We start from the raw sequence: 19,436 nt of genomic DNA, 5'->3' as shown, positions 1-19,436 counted from the left end.
ATTCTTCCCTGCGTGCCTGGGGTCCCCTGGGGTGAGGTTAAAAGACACGCCTGCCCACCAACCTCCCGGCCGGATGCGGCCCCCTCCCCGCCCGCCCGCCCGCCCCCAGTGCTCAGGAATGCGGTCTCCTCTTCTCGTGGTTCCCTCTTGAACACCCTCTGGCCCACGCACTCTGTGACGTCCTACGGCACAGGTGGGCCCATGGCTTTCTCCTGCCCGTCTCTCGGGTCTGTCACTTGCCTGGGAATGGAGGGACTCCGAGTGCCCACCAGGAGGAGGGGTTCCTAGGTCCTGAAGAAAGACGGCCTTTTCCGCATACGGCCAGGCGCCCTCCCACGCCCCGCGGTCTCTAGCAAACACCTCATTTGCCGTTTCTGAGCAGCTAAGGGCTGCCAGAGCAGTTTCGGGGCATTTCGGTGCCCCGATTCCCTGGCTTGGACTCGCTGACAGAAGCAGCCCAGGCCCTCGGTTCCTGCCACGAATTGCAAGCGCCTTTTTCAGCTCGAGGCCTCTGCCCCACCCACCCCCCCACCACCTTTCCACTCGGCCTTGAATAAGATCCGACAGTGCGACCGTCTACGACGGGGCAGGAGTGTCCATGAGGCAGGGAGAGGCCAGCTCCGCTGGGTGGGGAGGGCGGGGATCGGCGGTGTGGCTGCGGCCGACAAAAAGGCCTGGTTCTTATTTTAGGAGGATGAGTGGAAAATGGAAGAAGAAATGTGATGTCAGTGAAAAGACCGGGGAGCTTACGAGCTTCACATGCCAAATGGGCACAAGAATGGAGCTCAGTGGGCGAGTTCACGGGCAGCCCCAGAGCCTCGAGTGCCGGGGACGCACACCGTGCTGGTTCACTGCATCGGAGAAGGCGGCCCGGCGACGTGGAGACTCCATTCAGAAAAAGGGGGTGTGCGCCGGAAGTTCACAGGGTTTTCTCGCCCCTGCCACACGCTCTGTCGTGTGCGAGCGTAGGGGCGCGTTTGACTTAACACAGGTCTTCAGGAGAAATTAAAAACAAGATTTTCTGTAAACGCAGAAGCCTGCCTGCAGCCACCCTCAAGCCCCGCACACCCGCCGAGCAGGCCGAGGTGCTCCCACCAGGCCTGCACGGGCAGGTGGGGCAGGTCGGCTGTAGCCCATCCCACTTTGCCCCTTCACATCTGTGAGCAATTCCGCTTTGTCCTGGGGAGGGGCCCCCTGGCTGCTCTGGACCGAGCTGGGCTTCCCGCACCTCCACAATGCTCTTCATTGGATGACGAGTGGCAGCACGAGGCAGGGACCCGGTGTCTTACCCTGGTCTCCCCCACGCTGCTGCCTGTCCCCACCCCCAAGCCTCCAAGCCCCCCTTGGCTCTTCTTGCCTCGGTCACTGCAGGTTAAGGGCTACTTTCTTGCATCACAGAGACTCAGTGCTCTCGCTTTTCAAATAAAGTTTCAAACAGAACCTGTCCCTGACCAAGTGCAAGTGGAAATTTGGGATTTTTCTACCACAGAATTCAGTTTTGAAAATACTATTTTTTTTTCCATGAATAACACATATTCATTACTGAAACGAGACCAGGGGGAAACCGTTAAAATCCTGGGTAGCGCCCCCCCCTTTCCAGTCATGTGACTCTCCACACACACCTGTGCAGGGGGACACACACGGGGCCCCGTCTGCACACCACACAGCTGACCCTTGCTGGCCACATGACCCTGAGCAAACGACGCACGTTCTGAGACTCGGCTTCCTCATTCCAACACAGGACGGTGCCGCCGCCCTAAGCTGCCGGGTGCACCTGGCGCGGGCCATGCGGGCGCATAGTAGGTTTCCACTTTCAGCTCTTCACACCGTTCCACAAAACCAGAGGGGACATCGCAGGGCAGATGCAGACAGACACAAACCCTGCTCCCGGCCGTGGGATCCAAAATGTGGGCTAGACAGCACCCTCACTCACCCTTATGACAGTGGAAGTCCCGGGGGGCAGGGGGAGTACATCCCAGCGGTGGTCGGAAAGGCACAGCAGGGAGAGGGCGGGCCGACGTCACACACGCCCTGTGTGTGCGGAGGGAGGCTCCTGACACAGCGTGTGCAAAGGCCCTGGGGCCGGACCACAGGAGAGGGGCGCTGAAGCCAGTTCATAGGACGATGACAATTGTGACGTGAATATCTTCCGAGTCATTAGTGGGCTGGCCCATACGTTTGGTTTTCCCTGTAAGATGGCTCTAGTAGTGCCATCTTCATTAGGAACAATTTCGTTAGATTGCATTGTGGCAGCTGTTACTTCAGTGGGCCTTAAAGAACTTATCAAAATTGGTGAATTTTCTGGGGCCATTTTAATATTGAAAGTGGAAGAGAAGGTGCTGTGACTGATCGAACGTGTCAACAGCAGTTTGCGAAGTTGTGCGCTGGAGATCTCTCGCCGGACGATGCCCCGTGGTCGGCCGGTGGACCAGCCGAAGTTGATGGCAATCAAATCGAGACATCAACTGAGAACAATCAACCCTCCTGCCCCATGGGAGGTGGCTGACGTGCTCAGAACATCCAAATCAGTCAAGTTATTGGTGAAGATGAAAAAACGTGACTCTTATTTTACAGAAAACACCTCGTGCACTTGTTGGCCAACTCAATACGTGGAAAGCAACTACTTCACAGCTCCACGTTCTGCCCTGGTGGGAGTTCCCCAGGATTTGGGCACCTGACCCCTGCGGCGGCTCATGGAGGGTGTTTCCAACTCCTGAACTGTTTCTACATAGAGCTGAAACTTCACATGTTAATGGGTGAAGCCAGTTATGGCATAACCCAACTTCTGGAAATAATTAAGAACACGGACAGATGACTGGAAAAGGCACACCCTGCCCCCTCCCACAACCAACACTTTAGGAGTTTCTGCTTTTAAAGCAAAATGCTTCTCTATATTTTTGTTATATTTCTAAAATGCAATGTTTTATAATCGAGGAAAAATTCAAAACTGATACTGCAAAACTTTGGGTTGGGAAATGTGAGCTCATGCACGTGCTGGAAGGAAGAGGCAGGCTTGCTAAAAGAGGGGGAACGTGGGCCCCCAATGCCAGCGTCATGCTCGCCAGAGCGCTTCCACGCAGGCGCACTTCTTACGGATGCTTCTGGAGGAGCGGGGGGGGAACGGACACCACTGTACTTGAGTGACGATAAGAAAAGAATTCTAAACATCAAATACAGAGCCTAATGAATGCAACTTTAAGGAAAAAAAGGAATATTGTTTCAAAGAAATAAGTTGTTTTTTAAACAAAGCAATTGTCCAGGAAGTCATTCTAAGGGGACTGGATTGCTCACCATCTGGCTGGCTGTGTTGCCGGCGCCCCCAGAGGGGCGTTGAGCGTGAGTGCCAGGTGCCGGCCCAGGTAACCACCAGCACCCCGACGGCCGCAGATGGTCTCACGTGCGGTAGCATCTCCAGAGTGCGCGGCCTGGGTAGATGCTCAGCCTCGCAAATCTCTTCTCGGGCCTGACCCGCGGGTCTGCCTGGCACTGCTGCGACCTGCTGACTGATGGGGGCCTGATGCACCCCTGAACTTCAATTTCCTCTGCACCCACCGTAAAGGTGTCTTGCCCAGAGACAGGGAGTGGCCCTTGTGGACACAGGCCTCCCAGCACGCTCCGCTGTCTGAGGAGCGCAGCCACCAGACAGACCTGCGGAGGCCCGGCCCGCCTCCTGCGCTCGAGCAGACTGGGACGTGAAGGGAACGGAGGGTGACGGCTGGCTGAAGGGGGGGTCCCCTCTCCGATGACTGAGCTTAACATTCTGAGCTCCATGAAGCAACTGTGTTTGCTAGTTATACGATACATTGCAAATATTTCTGAAGTAGTGACGCTGGTATCAGTCATGACTTCAGAGTCCAGCTGGGAAGTGTTTGTGGACAAACACCAGGGAAAACAGTGTGCTCGGGGACAGAGATACCCGCTCGGGTCGTCGGGCAGACACGGTGTGCGCGGCCCCCGGGGGGCCTGACGGGAGCGGGACCGCGGGGCGCGCCCACCGGCCACATCAAGTGCCCGCGCCGCGTGTCGGGGTGACCGCGAGTCGCCGCCTTCCTGTGAGTGAGAGCGCATTTCAAGAGACTCTGAAATACACACAGGAGCACTGACCTGACGTGGCAGTAAGTTTAAGGTCCCACTGCAGAGATAACGTAGCAATTAAAACAGCATTTATAACTAAATATCTGTACATGTTTCTTCCCAGAAAAAGGGAAAATTTTAAGTCATTTGAAATAACCATCTGTTTCTCCATGATATAAAATTTTTAGTATCGTTGCATAATGAATATTAATACCACTTTGTTAATAATCTTATCTGTCAGATGATAAAGCAAGGATGTAGTGAAAGATATATGCATGGCAATAAGTTTAAGAACGCACAACGAAGGAACCGCACGGGCGCTAACAGAGAAGAACACGCAGACCCTGATCAACCAGCCCGCAGCTACCCGTCTACCAACCAGACTCACCCGTCCGTCCCCTCACACACGCACGCGCATGCAGTTACCTGCATTTCTAAAACCACCCCTCCCCCGCCATAGCTTCTACTCCTTTCTTCCTGCTACCTGTATTTTCAAGCCCTTCGGGCCTTCCCCTTCCCCTTTTTGCGTGTGTTTATAAACTTATAATGGGAGGCAAGGGAGGGACCGGAAAGCATCTGACCAAACTGTGTTCTCAGAGTTGCCGAGGCAACAGTATGACTGAAGTTTCTTCAGCCACTGGATTCTCAGGCTGAGACACTGAGAAAACCACAGAAATTCAAGGTAAATGCATCCCTGGCCCAAGAGTGGTAGAAAACCACGGGAAAAATCCTATGTATTGTCTAAGATATACAATGTTACAAAATTAGGTGTGTTCATGTTATAAATAAATACGAAAGCTCACTTGACATTTTATTCCCAGTTGGAGAAACAGTCTATCTCCCTGATGGGTCTTTGTGAATTGCTCTACCCGTATGTGACATCATGCTGGCGTAGTAAATGGTGCTTATCTTAGAAAAAAATTTACCTGTGTGGTGATTTTGGGGGTGGAGGGGGTGGGGAGGAAGGTGGAATAGTGTATGGGGGGTAAATAGTCATGAGAAAAAATATTAAAAAATAAACTATTCAAAAACAAAAAAATTATCTTAAAACTCAAAATTTACAACCAAACCTGTAGGGACCAAAGGAAATAAAACACTAAGCGATTCTGCAAAACTGTACATTTATGTAACTTAGGAAACTTTAAAAACTCCAGCAAATAATACTTTGCTGCACTGAGGCCAATGAGAAACAATGTCACTGAAGATGGCACCGGGACGAGAAACCCAAACAGTGACACTCACGCAGGGGGCCCCCAGATGTCCTCCTGGTCGAGGGCAGGCAGCCCAACTCGGACGGCTGCGCTCCCTCCCAGCCCCGCCTGGCCCGGCGCCTGCTGTCTACACATCAGCTGACACCGCTGTGCTGGCTGTCACCTCCCCGCGCCATCACTGTCCTCCCTGGAACTGCGAGCGCGTGACTGCAGGCTGGGACCCAACCTTCACAGGGCCTCCTCCTAGCCTTGCCCGCTGGGCTCTAACCCCCTTCCCTCCTGACACCTCACCTCCAGCTCCTTCCCGTGGTCACTCCCCCTGACCCCAGAGCCCCTGACGTCATGCCTCTCTCGTGCCCCCTGGGCCTCGGCACAGCCCTCATCTCCGCACAGGGACGGCAGCCGGGCCCTCCAGCCTTCGAGTTCTCACAGCGTTGGGGGCCCGTCCGCAGCTGTCTTCCTGGGGCCGCTTCCAAACACACCCTGGGTGCCACCGCCCGTGGTGCAGTGCTTCCTACAAAAAATATGTTCTAGTCTCTGCGGAGAAAAGAGCTCAGTGACCCGCACTCACGCCAGGCTGCGTTTCAGGAAGCAGAGGGGCTGCCTGAGCCCCCGCCCACCCTCACTCCCCTCCTCCCACCTGACTGGTTTCTCCGGTTACCTGTCTGCCCCCTTCCGATCCCTGCGCCCCACGGCAGGGCCGGGCCGTGGGGAACACACAGCAGGGACCCGCAAGCATGTGTGACAAGTGGAACTGAGTATCCGACCGCCTACTTAGCACCGGTGGGATTCTGCAGTGGGCCGAGGCACTCTGCAGTCGCACGCTCAGGTCTGAACTCCAGGGACTACTGTGGAAGCTGTGCGGCGCGCCGCTGACGGTCCCCCGAGCACCGGGAGCTGCACCCACTGTCGACAACCTGCCTGCTCTGCGTGTGGGGGTGCCAGCCGCACTCTGAAAGGGCTCCCAGGGCACCACCGAAGCATCGAGTTAAAAAGGTACGTAGTCTTAGCACTCCAAGAATTCCCTCCCAGAAACTGGCAGAGGCCCTGGGGCTCGTTTTGCAAGCCCCCACGCTTCCCCCTTGCCACGGGAGGCCAGTCGTTCTCTGGGGCTGTTAGTGAATACAGGGTAACAAAACAACTTGGTGATGGGAGGGAACGTGGGGGCAGGGCGCCCCCTTCTGATTGGGTAGGGGACGAGCAGGCAGGCTACATAAGCCAGGTCTCCATACAGCACTGAGAAGAGGACGCCTGGGGCCCTGGGCAGAATGGGGTGGTGTGGGCTTACAGGAGATGAGCAGAGTGGGGACTGAAGCCATGGAGACGGGACAGGAGGAGGGGGAGGGAGATGGGGCACCAGACACATCAGGGGCCACACCAGCGGGGGTGGGGGGTGGGCCTCATCGGGCAGACAGAAAATACCAGGAGCACACTCCGTGTGCAGGAGAAGCTGCTGGAGCGTCGTGCGGGGAGCTGCGTATCTGACTGATCTCCGTTTGCCCGGGAGGAGCCTGGCGTCCTTCGGGGAGGCAAGGGGGAGAGGCCGGAGGTGAGCCAGGACCAGGATCGTGCAGGCACAGCGGCAGTGGGACTGGGGGACCGGAGAGGGAGGGGTGGGGCAGCCCTGTGGGTATTCCAGGAGGTCGGTGGAGGGCACCAACTGCATGTGCTGGTCCCACGAGGCAAGAGGAGGTGACCATGACCCTGAGCTGCTGGGAAGATGAACCTGGAGGGCATGCGGGGAGGGCTGGCGAAAACGGAAATTTTCAGAATGAAATCTGCAGTTCTGCCCTGAACGCACTGAGCATGAGCTGTCAACAGCCTTCGAAGTTCAACGCAGGAGCCAGAGGTCAAGACTGGCATATGAACTTGAGAGTCTTCCAAGGAGTGCGTGCAGTGAGGGGAGAAGGCTGCATCCTAGGTGGCGTCAGGGACTGAGTCTAGCAGGGGACGGTGACAGGAGGAAGCCCCCGAGAATGTGTCATCACAGGAGCTGTGAGAGTTCTGGCAGGATGAACTGGTCGGCAGGTGTGCTGCCGCTCAGAGGTCAGTGGGGGACTCAGAGGTCCCCCAAAGGGAACCATGGGATGGACGGGGTGGCCGGTCTGGTTGTGGGTGAGGGCAGTGTTTGCTCAGTGCTGGGTGGGAGACAGGTCTGCAGGGGTCAGAGAGAAAGGGGCCAGTGGGGACAGAGAGCGGCCTGGGAAAGTGTGGGAGGAAGGCCAGCCTGGAAAGAGGGAGCCGCCGTCCACGTGTGCCCCCCACGTGACCTCACACAGGTCCCAGGAGTCCAGCCCGACAGCGAGGCCATCCGACCCCCAACGGGGTTGGGGGGGGGACACCCACCGCAGACCGAGGTCTCGGTGGCGATGAGCACAGTCCAGTGACCCCTAAGACGCAGCCTGGGTCTGGAGCAGCCCTGGTGGCCGACCTGCTGTGTGCAGGCCGCTGCCCCCCCTCGGTTCCCTCGCCTGAAACAGGGCTGGCACGACTCTCACCCTCGGAGCGAGCGCTCCACGGGTCTCTCGTACACCGTCGAAATCGGAGGGAGCCGCAGGACTGCCTCGGGGTCGACCTGCGAAGCTGAGTGGCCCGCTGCACGTAGGGCCTGCCTTTTCGGGAGCGGAGACAGGCTCCCTTCTCTCCAGGAAGGGCATCGTCAACTCACGGCCCGGTGCAGAGACGGAGGCCAGCGGGGGCCACAGAGCTGAGCCCTCGTCGCCTGGAGCAGGGTGTCTGGGCCTCGGCCTTCGGGGCCGCACCCTTCTTGGTTGTGAGGGGCGCTCCCGCACACGTCCCCTTTCTGTGACACCTCAGGACCATCTCCAGATGCCATTAAACGCCCCCGGGAGGGACAGAATTACCCCTAGACGACCACTGGTCCAGAGAAGAGGCTGAGGGCCTGAGGGGCCTAGAGATGTGGTCTGGGCGCTGTGGCCACCGGCAGCAGCACCCCCCTCGGCCGTCTGCTTGAAAGGATTTCCCGACTTCTGCCAGGAAGGCGAGAACCGCCGGTCGGCAGGCATGAGACGCGGTTCCCCCAGATCCGACACCAGGGGCAGTGCCCCCCCGGCCAGCACCTGCTGCTAGAAATAGCTGATGGGAAGGAACTAAGGAGACAAAGTACAAAGCACAGAAAGTCTGATCGGGAGGAAGAAAAACGTACCTTTTACCCCCTGCGGCCGGTCACCCCAGGAGGCGCCGGCTTTCTCCGCAGCGGCGTGCGGAGGGAGGAAAGCGGGCTGCGAGCCGAGCGAGGGGCCGGGGTCATCCCTTTAATTAGGCGACGAGCTGGTGAGGGGAACAGACTGCGGCGGCTGAGGCAGGGAGTGCCCAGCTTTGAGGGATGAGAGCCCACAGGCCCTTTAACACAGAGCGGAGCGGAAGGTGGACCGCAAACCCCAGGGAAGGGTTTCTGAACGCCAGCCAAGATTTGGGGGGAACCGACGATGAAAGGGAAGTTCAGGATAAGCGAGACGAGAGACCAAGTCTATCTATAGCCCACATCCTCAAAAAGCAAGCTTTGTAAGAAGATAAACAATTTTTGTAACACTATGTTTTAATGTGAAGTACCCATTTCTCTACGGAAATAGCAGAGAGGGGTGTGTGATAAGCTCTGGAATCAGGAAGACCTGGCTTTGAATTCCGGCTACTCGTGAGTGTGGTCTTCACCTTCCCAGACCTTCAGAACCTCCGTGATCAGACAGGGGCAACGGTTCTCGAGAAATGAGAGCGAGGAGTCAGGCTCCCGTGAGATACAGAGGCAAGTAACACCCAACAGCCCATGCGGTGGGTTCCCCTTGCCCCGCATTAACCTCGTACCATCTAAGTCTCCTGGTGAGAGGGTCACACTACCACCACCTGCTGGTCACCTACTAGAATTGCCAGCATACTGTCCAAAGAGAGAACAAAACGCTCAGACCCTCCCAGTTAAAACCGATGGCCTGACAAGCAAGCAGCCTGGACACCCACAGTCGAAACACGTGCTTGGGAATCTCAAACGTGGGGTGCTGACCCCCCACCCTGGCCCAGGGCCCGCTCTGCGGGGAGGGAGAAACAGCGGGCGGTGCCACAGTTGGGACCTGTTTTCCCCAGCTGTCTTTCCAACAGCCACGAACAAACATGCTGCTCATGGGGAAAAACACATCCGAGTGAGCAATACCTCAGAGCCTCCAGCCTGGCAGTCGGCATCTGCCTACCACAGACGCCGACGGGAAGGCGGGCGACTCGCTGGCCAGAAGGAGCGCGTGTGAGTGCACCCCCCCCCCCCCGGGACAAGCGGGAAGATGGATATGGGTTTACACTCCATGCCGACAAGGCCGGGCGATGGCCTGGTGGAGGCGGGGCCGCTGGAGAGTCATTTGAAGCAATGTGATATTGACGGTGATGGCCAGTCAGTGCGGAAGATGATGAACAGTCGGAAGGAAGCAATTGGCGCAGGGGTGGGGCCCGCAGAACAGCCTGCCAGTCAGGAGGCGGGGAAGCCTGGCTGTCCCGACCACGACAGCCAGCGTTAAGGCCCTGGGGCCAAGGCTGGCCCTCCCAGGCTCCTGCGCCCGGGGCCCCGGTGCAGGTGTGAGGCATCCTGCTGGCAGCTGGCCTTGGAGTGAGCTATGACGGCCAAGTGCGCTACAAATGACCCCCAGGAGTCCCCCTGCTCCCCACGGCGATGCTAACCCTGGGCTTGCACTTCCAGAGAGAATTACCTATGGGGAAAATGATTAATCAAAAAAAAAAATTACACGCTCCCAATAAGATTGTAGAAAACCCTGAGCCAATGGCGGATGTGGACATAATTGTTCCGCATCTGTCAATGAAGCCCCGCCGCCCCCACGACTGCAGACACCAGCGCCTTTCACCGGGATTACGAGTGGGTGCACACGGGCTCCCCGCTGCCATTACGGTGATAAACAGTCGGAGCCACAACAGGCTCTGACGTGCAGATCAATTCTGGGTCCGTAAAGGATCTGCACAAGAGGTTCCCGGACAGGAATTTACAGCCACCAGTTTTTATTCTCTCTCGCTGCAAAAATTACTTCTGTCAAACACTTAGGGGAGTGAGAAAAAATGTAAAAAAATTAATTTTTCATGTACTACAGGAACGGCCTTTCTCAATGCAGAGGCCCAAGATGAATATGTCCCCGCGCTTAAAGAATTACGCGGGGCCGCATGTGGCGCCCCACGGAGGGGGGACCGCGCCGCCCGTGCTGCCTGCCGGCTGCAGACGGCAATTTGAAACCCTGAACGGAGCTGTCTGGGTTTTCTCCGAGGGCAGATGCGGCCTCCTGTTCGCGACGCCAAATTACATTAGACATTTAATTTTAAACCACAGGTACTTAAATGTAAAACCTTAGCGCGGTCGTGGTCATAAAGCAGTGGGGAATTCCAGGGCACGGAACGGCTTCCTCCTTTCTTCCCCCCCTAATTTAACCGGAGCCTCCTGTTTTGTGGTTTTGCACACTACAAAGTGATCTGTCTCATTAGGAGTTGCTCACAGCTGCTAAAAGACACAAACCTCTGGGGCACCTGTGCGTCTCGTGGGGAAGACTTTGAAAAGTTCTCTGGAGCCAAAGTCTTAATTTAGTGCGGACACCGGGCTGGAGAAAAATGGGATCTCAATGTTGTTATTATTATTAGGTTTTACAATAAAAGCATATTCACCGATTCATGGGCATTTGAATTCAAAAGCTGCTTAGCTTCTCGAGTCCCTGCTGCTAGCCCTGCGCAAGCTTTTCATGACGGCAACATCCAAACCGGAGACTCAGGGTAGAGATAAAAATGATTAAAAAAAAGGGCGGGGTCTGCATCCACAGCCACTTAAAAAGGAAAAGCGCCGCAGAAAGCGCTCCATCCTGTTTGTGTCTTCTGGGGCTATTTTCCACGCGCGGAAGGGGACGCTGGTGCTCGAGTGGAGGTCTTGAAATCCGTCACAAATGCGCTTTCTTCAAGTCGCCCGTCAGATCCTGTGCCCTGGTGTTCATTAAAGACGGCTTGGGTCTGGCCGCTTGGCCAGACCGAAGAAGGCGGGAGGCCAGGACGCTGCGCCCACCACAGGCAGACAGAGCTTCTCAACCCCCGGGGGAGAACTGAATAGGCTGGGGGCCTTGGTAACACACCGCTCCGATCCAGCAAATCATGGAGGGGGGTGAGGGGGGGCCTGGACACTGCATCGCAGACAACTCCCAGGGGCTGCCCAACACCACGTGGTCCAAGGCCAGCTTGAGAAGCAGAAGCTAACATGGTTGTGCTCAAGCTGGAGCATCTGTCCCTGGAGGGCTCCAGACCACGCACGGCACCGAGCTCCACCTGTTCTGGATGCAGTGGGTCCCAACCGTTCCTGAGAGTCTGCGTTCCCAGCCAGCCCCCAGGGGGCGCTGCAGCCACCTGTCTAGGCAGCACCTCTGATGTACAGCTGACGCCTGGAATGAGGCCACCTGAGTCTGCATCCCTGCCCTTGCTGGATGTGACTCCAGACAAGTGTTACTGAATCTCTCGGTGCCAGTGTCTGCCCATCGAGCAGAGGGAGCCTACGGCAGCGTCTGCACCCTGAGGGCCAGATGGTGTGGTCCAGTGGAAGGCCCCATGGCCACTGGCTCCCTTTTGGCCGTGGCTCGGCGTGACATCCATTGATGCTCAGAGATTACCGGCAGGAAGGAAGAAGCCTGAAAACCTGGAGGAACAGTACTTCTGTTGCGTTTCTGGGTTTTGCTATTTAAAATGTCAGCTGTCTGAGTTAAAATAAGGAGTTGGCTAATATAGCAATTCTGGGCTCCCTCTGGCTCACACCTCGCACCTTCCACTTCCCTGTAGCTCCTCGTTCCCACCCCTCCCCCAGCCTCCTCTCCGAGTCTCGGTCCAAACTGCCACAAGGTCGGTGACAACTTCCTCCTGTGGTTTTGCACTAAGAAGTCCATCTGGCTCTTTAAGCACCGCTCAGGCTCGATGCTCCTTTGGGATGCGATCCCTGGTGAGCTCGGCCCGCACAGTTTCATCCCGGCTCTCTCTCGGCTTCACCCGAGGGCAGGCTGAGCCCAGGTCACAGCCCTGGGTTTCTTGACCCCTGCGTTCAGGGGCCCAGCTCTGCCACATTGGGGGGCTTAACCAGTCTTCAACAAATGGCTACGTGAGTTAAGAGCGGTGGCCCGAGGGCACCAATGCACGAGGAATCACTCTGTCATTTGAAAACGGCGTCTGCACGCGCTCGTCCTGGCAGAGAGGGTGTGTGTGTGTGCGCACGTGCGTGTGCCTGCATGTGCACCGTGAGCAACCTCCCTGGCGGCCCCAGGGGCCGGAAATGACAACTTTTCAGGATGTGGTGGCGGGCGCAGCAACCACGCACAGGAGTGACCAGAGGCAAAGAGCTGCCGGGGGAGAACAGGGCAGCCGACTGTGCAGATGGCAGCTGGAATGGAACGTGTTGCTACCGGTAACACCTTTCCTACAGAGATGCTCCGAGTGCAGGGAAGGACAGGTGGCGGCGATGCTGTCAGGAATTTGGTCTTCTGACACCCCCCCCCGCCCCCGCTGGCAACCCCAGAGCACATGAGCAGGACGGAGAAGCCAGCACTCCGTCCGACCAGCTGTGTTGGTGACTCCGAGCCTCTCACTCACTGGCGGTGCTTCAGAAGGCGGGGCCGCGGCGGGCGCACACCCCAGGCTCCGAGGTCCTCCCACCCGCCACTACAGGCACACACCTCCGCAGAGAGGTGGCGACAGAAAACACCCCACCAGCTAGTAACACTAACACTACCTGGAAAACCACCGCATCTCCAACGTGTCTGGTGGTGCCATACCCCTCCCACAGCACGAAACTCGGACGCCCACCACAGATGCAGGGATGGAGGACGCGGAGCAGGCGTGCGCTGTGCACCCGAAGGCTGCACACGGCAGGGAAGGCCCCCCCACCGCAGCTGGGAGGACGCAGAGGTGCACAGGGGTGAGGGGGCAGCCTGCTGAGGCCTCCGGGACAGTGGGGGGTGGTGGTCAGTGACTGCGTCACCGAAGTGTGGGAGGGGAAGGCCCTGCCAGGTTTCCCGGGACTGGTGACAGCTGGGGACCCACACAGGTCCCACCACAAGGCCGGCCTTTACAGTGACGCTGGAGCCCCTCGTCAGAGTGCTCTAAGACCCTCAGTTTCCGAGGGAGGGCAGAAGGCCTAGAAGAGTCCCTGGAGAGGGTGGAGGGGACCTCCGCTACCTCCGGAAGCACCTTCTGGGGGAACACAGTGCCTCTCCCAGGGCTGGGGTGCTGGCACAGGTGACAGGACCTGCCCACGCTGAGCCGCCGCCTCTCCAGGCCCTCTCCGCCTGGCCTCCGGGGGTGGCCTTTCTGGACTCCATGTCTCCTCCTTGCTCTGTCTGGGGGCGTCCTTCTCTGAGGCTGGCCATGGGGCCACCAGAAACACGGATGGTGTTCACGGTGGCGGTAGCTGCTGGGTCTGCAGGGAAGGCCTGACGCTGCGCCTCTGACAGGGTGTCACACTCGTTTTCTCCGGGGGCCACATCAGCCTTGCGGTTGCCTTCAAAGGGCCGAGTGGAATTTTAGCGCTGTGTGAACGTGACCCATCCCGAATAGGTGAGCAAGAGCTCGGTGCTGCCGCTGGGTGGAAACAAGGCGCCGGGCCGGGTAAAACAAGGTGGAGGGCGGGGTTCGGCCCAAGGTGTTTACCGCCTGTTCATTAGAACAGAGGCTGACATTACTCCAGCCCCGTCTGGCAGACGACGTATAACGGCGGGGCGCCTTCAACCACTGGGGATAGGCCGCAACAGGCCACCACAGGCCAGGCCACACACAGGGCTCTTTTGAGGTCCCCCTTCACACATGGCAGGACAGACTCCAGGCTGCACATGTGTCTCCCCAAAAGCTGGCCCACAGCAAAGGTGGGGAGAGCCTCCAAGATCTCTGGTATGTAGCAGGAATCTTGGAAAATGGCACAGGACAATGAATCATGCGTTTTCCTTTGACGGAAACGCCCCAAACGACACAGCAGGAGCACCTGCACAGGGGCAGAAACCACTGTTCTCTCTCAGTCCCGCTGCCGCCGGGTCCCAGAACCCTGAGTAAGTCTCCGGCCCTGTCTGCCTGCAGCCTCAGTCTCCCACTCTGTCAAGTGGGTGTGAACAGCGACTCCTCCCCGCCCCAGAGAGGAACAAACGGGCTGACGTGGCTGACACGGCCCGTCACAGACAAATGCTCCATGACGGAAGACGAGGCGTGCGGGGGGCCGTGCTGCCCGCAGAGTGGACTGCGGAGAGCTCGGGGCGCTGCGTCCAGCCCCCGGCCTGCACCCAAGGGCCGTGAGTGGGCCGCGGGGCTGTGTCCTCTCTTACCACTGCTGATGGCCGAGTTTGCAATGACCGTAGCCTCGCTCCACTGGTCGGCACTGGAGACGGAGTAGGACCGCTGCTGCATGCCGTCCGGTCGGCTGTTGAAGGAGCCCAGGCTGACGCCGCTGGCCATCTGGGACCCGGACGCACTAGTGACAGTCCCTAGGAACAAACAAGTCAGGTGAACACTCAGGGGCTGCAGACCCCAGAAGCCGGCTCCAGTTAGTCTGGGGGCCCACGCGCCTGCACACAGTGGACCATGAGCGAGAGCCGTTGTGCTGCCTACGTGGAAGGGGGGGCATCGCACCAATAAATATTGGGGGGAGCGAGAGGGCGGAATGAACCTCAGGCGTTCGGCACACCCTGGTGAAGGGGCCTAATGCCTCTGATGACCGCACCCAGAGCGGCCCCAAAGAGACACAGGGCACAGCTGCCATCTCTGGAGGGAGCCGAGGCACAGGCAGAAGACCCCCTGATGGGAAAGCCAGCCAGGAGGGCCCTCGGGAGCCCCAGTGTTGGCATCAATGGACGTGAACATGGTCGCTGACTGGGAGTCAGTTCTGGGGTCAGAGGACTATTTCCACGGTGAAGACAGATTTGACAATCGACACAAATGGAAGTTCCCAGACACAATGTGGAAAGAAGGGCAGACGCTTCATCCGGGTAAAAGACGAAGCAGAGGAACCCCCCCCCCCCCAGCGGCCGCAGGAGCACGGTGACGGAGGACGCCGCCACGGTGTGCGTGGTGGTTTGAACCGGTCTCTCGGCCCCAAGGTGCACGCCTACCCGGACACACCGAGTGTGGACACCAAACCAAGTGCCTTGTCTAAAGCTCCGCCAATCGCACCTCAATGCTACCATATTTCTAAGGTCTACGTGCAGATCCTCAAAGGTATCAGGTTGTTTTTTTAAAACTCCTTCAACTGTTTAGCTTAGAACCAATGAAGTTTCTAATAACGTATTCAACTGTTTTGAATAGAAACCTTTCTGAACCGAAGTGTGTGGGTCTGCACCCTCTCTTCCCGGTGGGGGTGCTGATCGCCACACCCGGCAACTGGAGCCGATCTCGGGGCCCCCAGGCCCTGTCCGAATTCCCGGCAGGCGGAGGCTTCAGAGTGCTGCTACCGTTTCCAGGGTGGACGAAAGGAAAATGAAGACAGAACTGGGGGAAGCAACAGTGAGACCTGTGCCCCACTGCCCAGCCCGGTCCCTCGAGCCCGCACGGCCCGCGGGGACACCTGCCACTTGGAGCAAGTCCGGCAGACGATCCTTTCCTCCCCGCAGCGCCCCTCCGTGCCGGCGAGCCACGACAGAGCCTGGGACCCGCCCACAAAGCCTCCTCCTATCCCTGCTGTAGGCACACAGGCCAAAACACGTCAAAAACCAGAAATGACATCTGTCTGGGGTTTGATGGCGCCGCAGCGACACCCCAGCCTGAATGCCTTCTCCCGGGGGAGCAGCTCCCCAGGACCACAGTCCGCAGCCTCCCGGCACAGTTTAAGGGCAGAGTGCCGGCCACTGGCCGCTCTGGGCCAGACTCCAGGGACCAGCACGCCCCACGCGGGGGACAGCCCGGTCCACCCGAACTTTGGCTAAGGCACAAGGAGATGTCCCCACGGAGGTCTCCGACCAGTAGCTTGTCTCAGGCCGACGAGTTCACCTCAGGGCCACATGTGCGCTGCTGAGGAAGGAGAAGAGGTTCGGAACGTCCACACCCCCAGGTGACACTGTGATGATGCTCGTCACGCACCTGTGGCCAGCCCGGTGGCTGCTGTCACACTTCTCGCTGTTCGACTCATGGAATTCCAAGTGCAGGCCCAATCCCGGGACCTGCTGACGGCGCAGCTCTGGGGTCTGGCTCCTGAGGGCTCCCCAGGTAGGCAGAGGGGGTCTCAGGGGTGAAGAAACGCCTGTCAGGACGACCCACTCTGGCTGCCCAGTACAGAGTCTGCACAGGGCTCAAAACTGTGCAATCCTTCAGAAAGCTGCTTCTGTGGGCCCTCGGCCTGTGAGGGTCTCCTGACGACAGCCACGCTGAGTCCCCACTGCGCGCCCCACGGGGATGACGAGTCTGTGTTTCAGCAACACGGAGGTGCAGACAGGGTCAGTTAGGGGAATAAAGCAGGTCCATGGACGTGTGGCCGGGAGTCTGGGCTGAGCTCACAGAGTTGCTCTGCTTTGAGGAGAACAACTTCTTTTCAAAAGTAGAATTAACTTGGGAGATTTCATCTAAAAAAACTCTGTGGCTCTCGGCTCCACTTGAAAGGTGAGACGGTCTGGCAGCCACCGGCCTGAATTTGTACTGACCACACACGCTCACCGACGTCCACTGGGGCCGCACCTCGGCACCAAGCACGCCGGAAGCCTGCACCGCATTTAGTGTGGCCGACCTGCGGAGCTCCGGGGTGCCGCCGGGCCTGCTGTCTGTGCTCACGGTAGCCACAGACGAGCACAGTTCTCTTCCGGTGGCCGCCAGGCGCCATGGGAGAGCACCACACCACACGCCACTAGCCTGGGAAAGACCCAAGTTCAAGACTCAAAGTATGGCAGCCCCTTAATGCAGGGCTTGGGGGTGCTGAACCCCCAGTGCAGACAAAAGTCCATGGGTCACTTCTGACCCTCCTAAAACTGAGCTACTAATATAGCCTCCTACTGATGGGGAGCCCTGCCGACCCCACAAACTGCTGATGGACACACATCTTGTATACGTGATACACATTGTGCCTGAGTGAAGGTCCCCCGCTCACTGGTCAGGTGTACTGTCCCTGACTCTAGTTTTGTCTTGTTTTTAAATACAGATGCATCCAGCTATGTCTGCCCTCGATGTGACCGCACAGGAAGTTTTCTCTTTTGAAGACACCTCTGAGCACATCAGGGAGACGCAGAATCTAAGGTCACTCTATTTGCTAAGTGCTCGAGGCCCATGCTGCCCTTGGAATGGCAATTCATTCCACAGGAAGGGTCTCCTCTCTCAGCCGAGGACCCGGAGCTCTGGTTTGTGGGAGGAGTAGCCACGACTCCCCCCCACCTCCACCTCCATCCAGAGAGCTGAGGGCTTCCCATCCAGACCACCTAAGCAGGGTGGTGCCTACACACCGCCCTGACCACCCTTGGGGGTTCCACTGAGCCCTGGGCAGCAGCTCCCCCCTGCAGCTGGGGGTCTGGAACCCATGTGGCCATCTGTTGATGGTTGTTGCCCACATGGACAGGAAGGGCTGAGGCCACACTACACGGACTTGTGAAACCCAGTTCTTACATCCAATTAGATAGAAGCGTGTTTACCAAATGGCCTGAGTTTTGCTCCCCAGCCGTCAGAATCACAAGTAAATACAAAGGGGCTGGTGGGACTGGAGTTACAGGGCTGTGGGGTGGTGGTGTGGCCCCAGCTGGTGAAGCCAGGTGCAGGGCAGGGTACAGAAGCCTTGCCCTGCCCTGCGGCCCCAGGAGAGAGACGCCTGCTCCTCCCCACCTGCCTCCAAGCAAACAGGTGGACAAACACCCATCTGTTTGTCTCTGAGCCTCCCTGGTCTGGCTGAGACGTGAGCTCTGAAGCTGGGGTGTGTACGATGGGGAGGAACTCCTGGCACAGCCAGGAGCCACTGTCCTTGCAGGCGTGTCTGTCTTTCTGTCTGTTCCCGGAGGGAAGGAACTTTGAGAGCCCGACTAGAAGCAGGGGAGACAGATCTCACAAACGGATCCAACTCACGGCCACGGTCAACAGGCACGGGGACGCCAGAGGAAGCCAGTGGGATGCCTGCCTGCCCCAGGGGTGAGCACTGGGTGGCGGTGAAGGTGCAAGGGCACCTTCCACACTTTGCTTCCCGCCACCCCCGACCCCACCTGCCACTCTCCTGCACCCTGACCTCCTATTGTGCCCACGTGGCTGAGAGAGGAGATGCGGAGCTGGGAGAAGGAGCCCCAGTCCTCACGTTTCCCGTCTTTGGGCCTGGGCGCTGGCACCCCCTTCTTCTAATGGTCTGTTCGGGACTGTCCTCTGAGTGAGCCACGTGGGTGACAGAGACAATGCCCTCCTCCAGAGGAGCATGGATCTGCTCATTTGTCGAGATAATCCCACCATCTTCCTGGGCAAAGACTGGGCAGGCTCACTCGTGTCCCACGACGAGACTGGGTTTGCTGCAGGATGATGCCAACCCTCCGGCCACTGCTTCCAAGGTAAGAAACTGTCATCGGTCCTGACGCAGCAGCCTCGGCATCTAGGGAACTGGCAGGCCGGCTTCCCTGCAGGGAGGGTGACTCAGAGCTGCCCAGTCCTGCCCCCTCCCCGGACTTCCTTGTCTTGCCGCAGGGAGCCCTTGCCCACAGGCACAGCACAGGAGTCCCTGTCCTCATGGAGGCCACAGTCTGGTCCCGCGGAAAGGACCGGACAAGTCCGCATGTGGCTGAAACATGGTGAGGGACACCGGGGCCAATGAGGAGACATGAGGGTCAGGGGGTGGTGCCCGCTGGGCGGCCCTGTACGCTGAGTTCAGACTTGGGAACTGACCCATCTCCGCAAGGGACAGCAGGGAAAGAGGGACACTGCGTCACCCAGGACGGCCCCCCGCCCCTCTGACTGGCTCGCCTGATGAGAGGCCCTCGCAGGACAGCAGTTTGTTTCTCTCTCTTCATTCCTGCTTTTGCGTCACAGCCTCCAAAGCAAAGCCACACAGACAGACACGCACAGAAACGCCCACCAGAGACCCTGACCAGGAACAATCATGGCGGTGCTAAAAGGCTTAAGTGTCCTTCCGCCACGGGGGCCGTGGGTGGTGCCACAAAGTATAGGACCCTGGTGTTCACAGGGGTCACACGAGGACCTCTGGTG

The 19,436-nt window shown here is 58.3% G+C and overlaps 1 protein-coding gene across 9 annotated transcripts in view; it reads right to left on the bottom strand.

Annotated features, from left to right (window-relative positions):
* AGAP1 (ArfGAP with GTPase domain, ankyrin repeat and PH domain 1) overlaps window positions 1-19,436 on the bottom strand; it is a 390,584-nt gene that overhangs the window by 106,940 nt on the left and 264,208 nt on the right. For 8 of the 9 annotated variants that reach the window (XM_053655304.1, XM_037161448.2, XM_053655305.1 and 5 more), the window contains one exon: window positions 14,615-14,773. The exons of the other annotated variant lie outside the window; for it this stretch is intronic. In XM_053655304.1, coding sequence (XP_053511279.1) covers window positions 14,615-14,773 — 159 coding nt within the window. The remainder of the gene's footprint in view (window positions 1-14,614; window positions 14,774-19,436) is intronic. 9 annotated transcript variants of the gene reach the window in all.

Source organism: Artibeus jamaicensis, unplaced genomic scaffold, assembly GCF_021234435.1.
Source record: "Artibeus jamaicensis isolate MK-2021 breed Jamaican fruit bat unplaced genomic scaffold, CSHL_Jam_final contig_944, whole genome shotgun sequence".
NCBI classification, from domain to species: Eukaryota; Metazoa; Chordata; class Mammalia; order Chiroptera; family Phyllostomidae; genus Artibeus; species Artibeus jamaicensis.
This window is presented reverse-complemented; position numbering and strand designations above follow the sequence as displayed.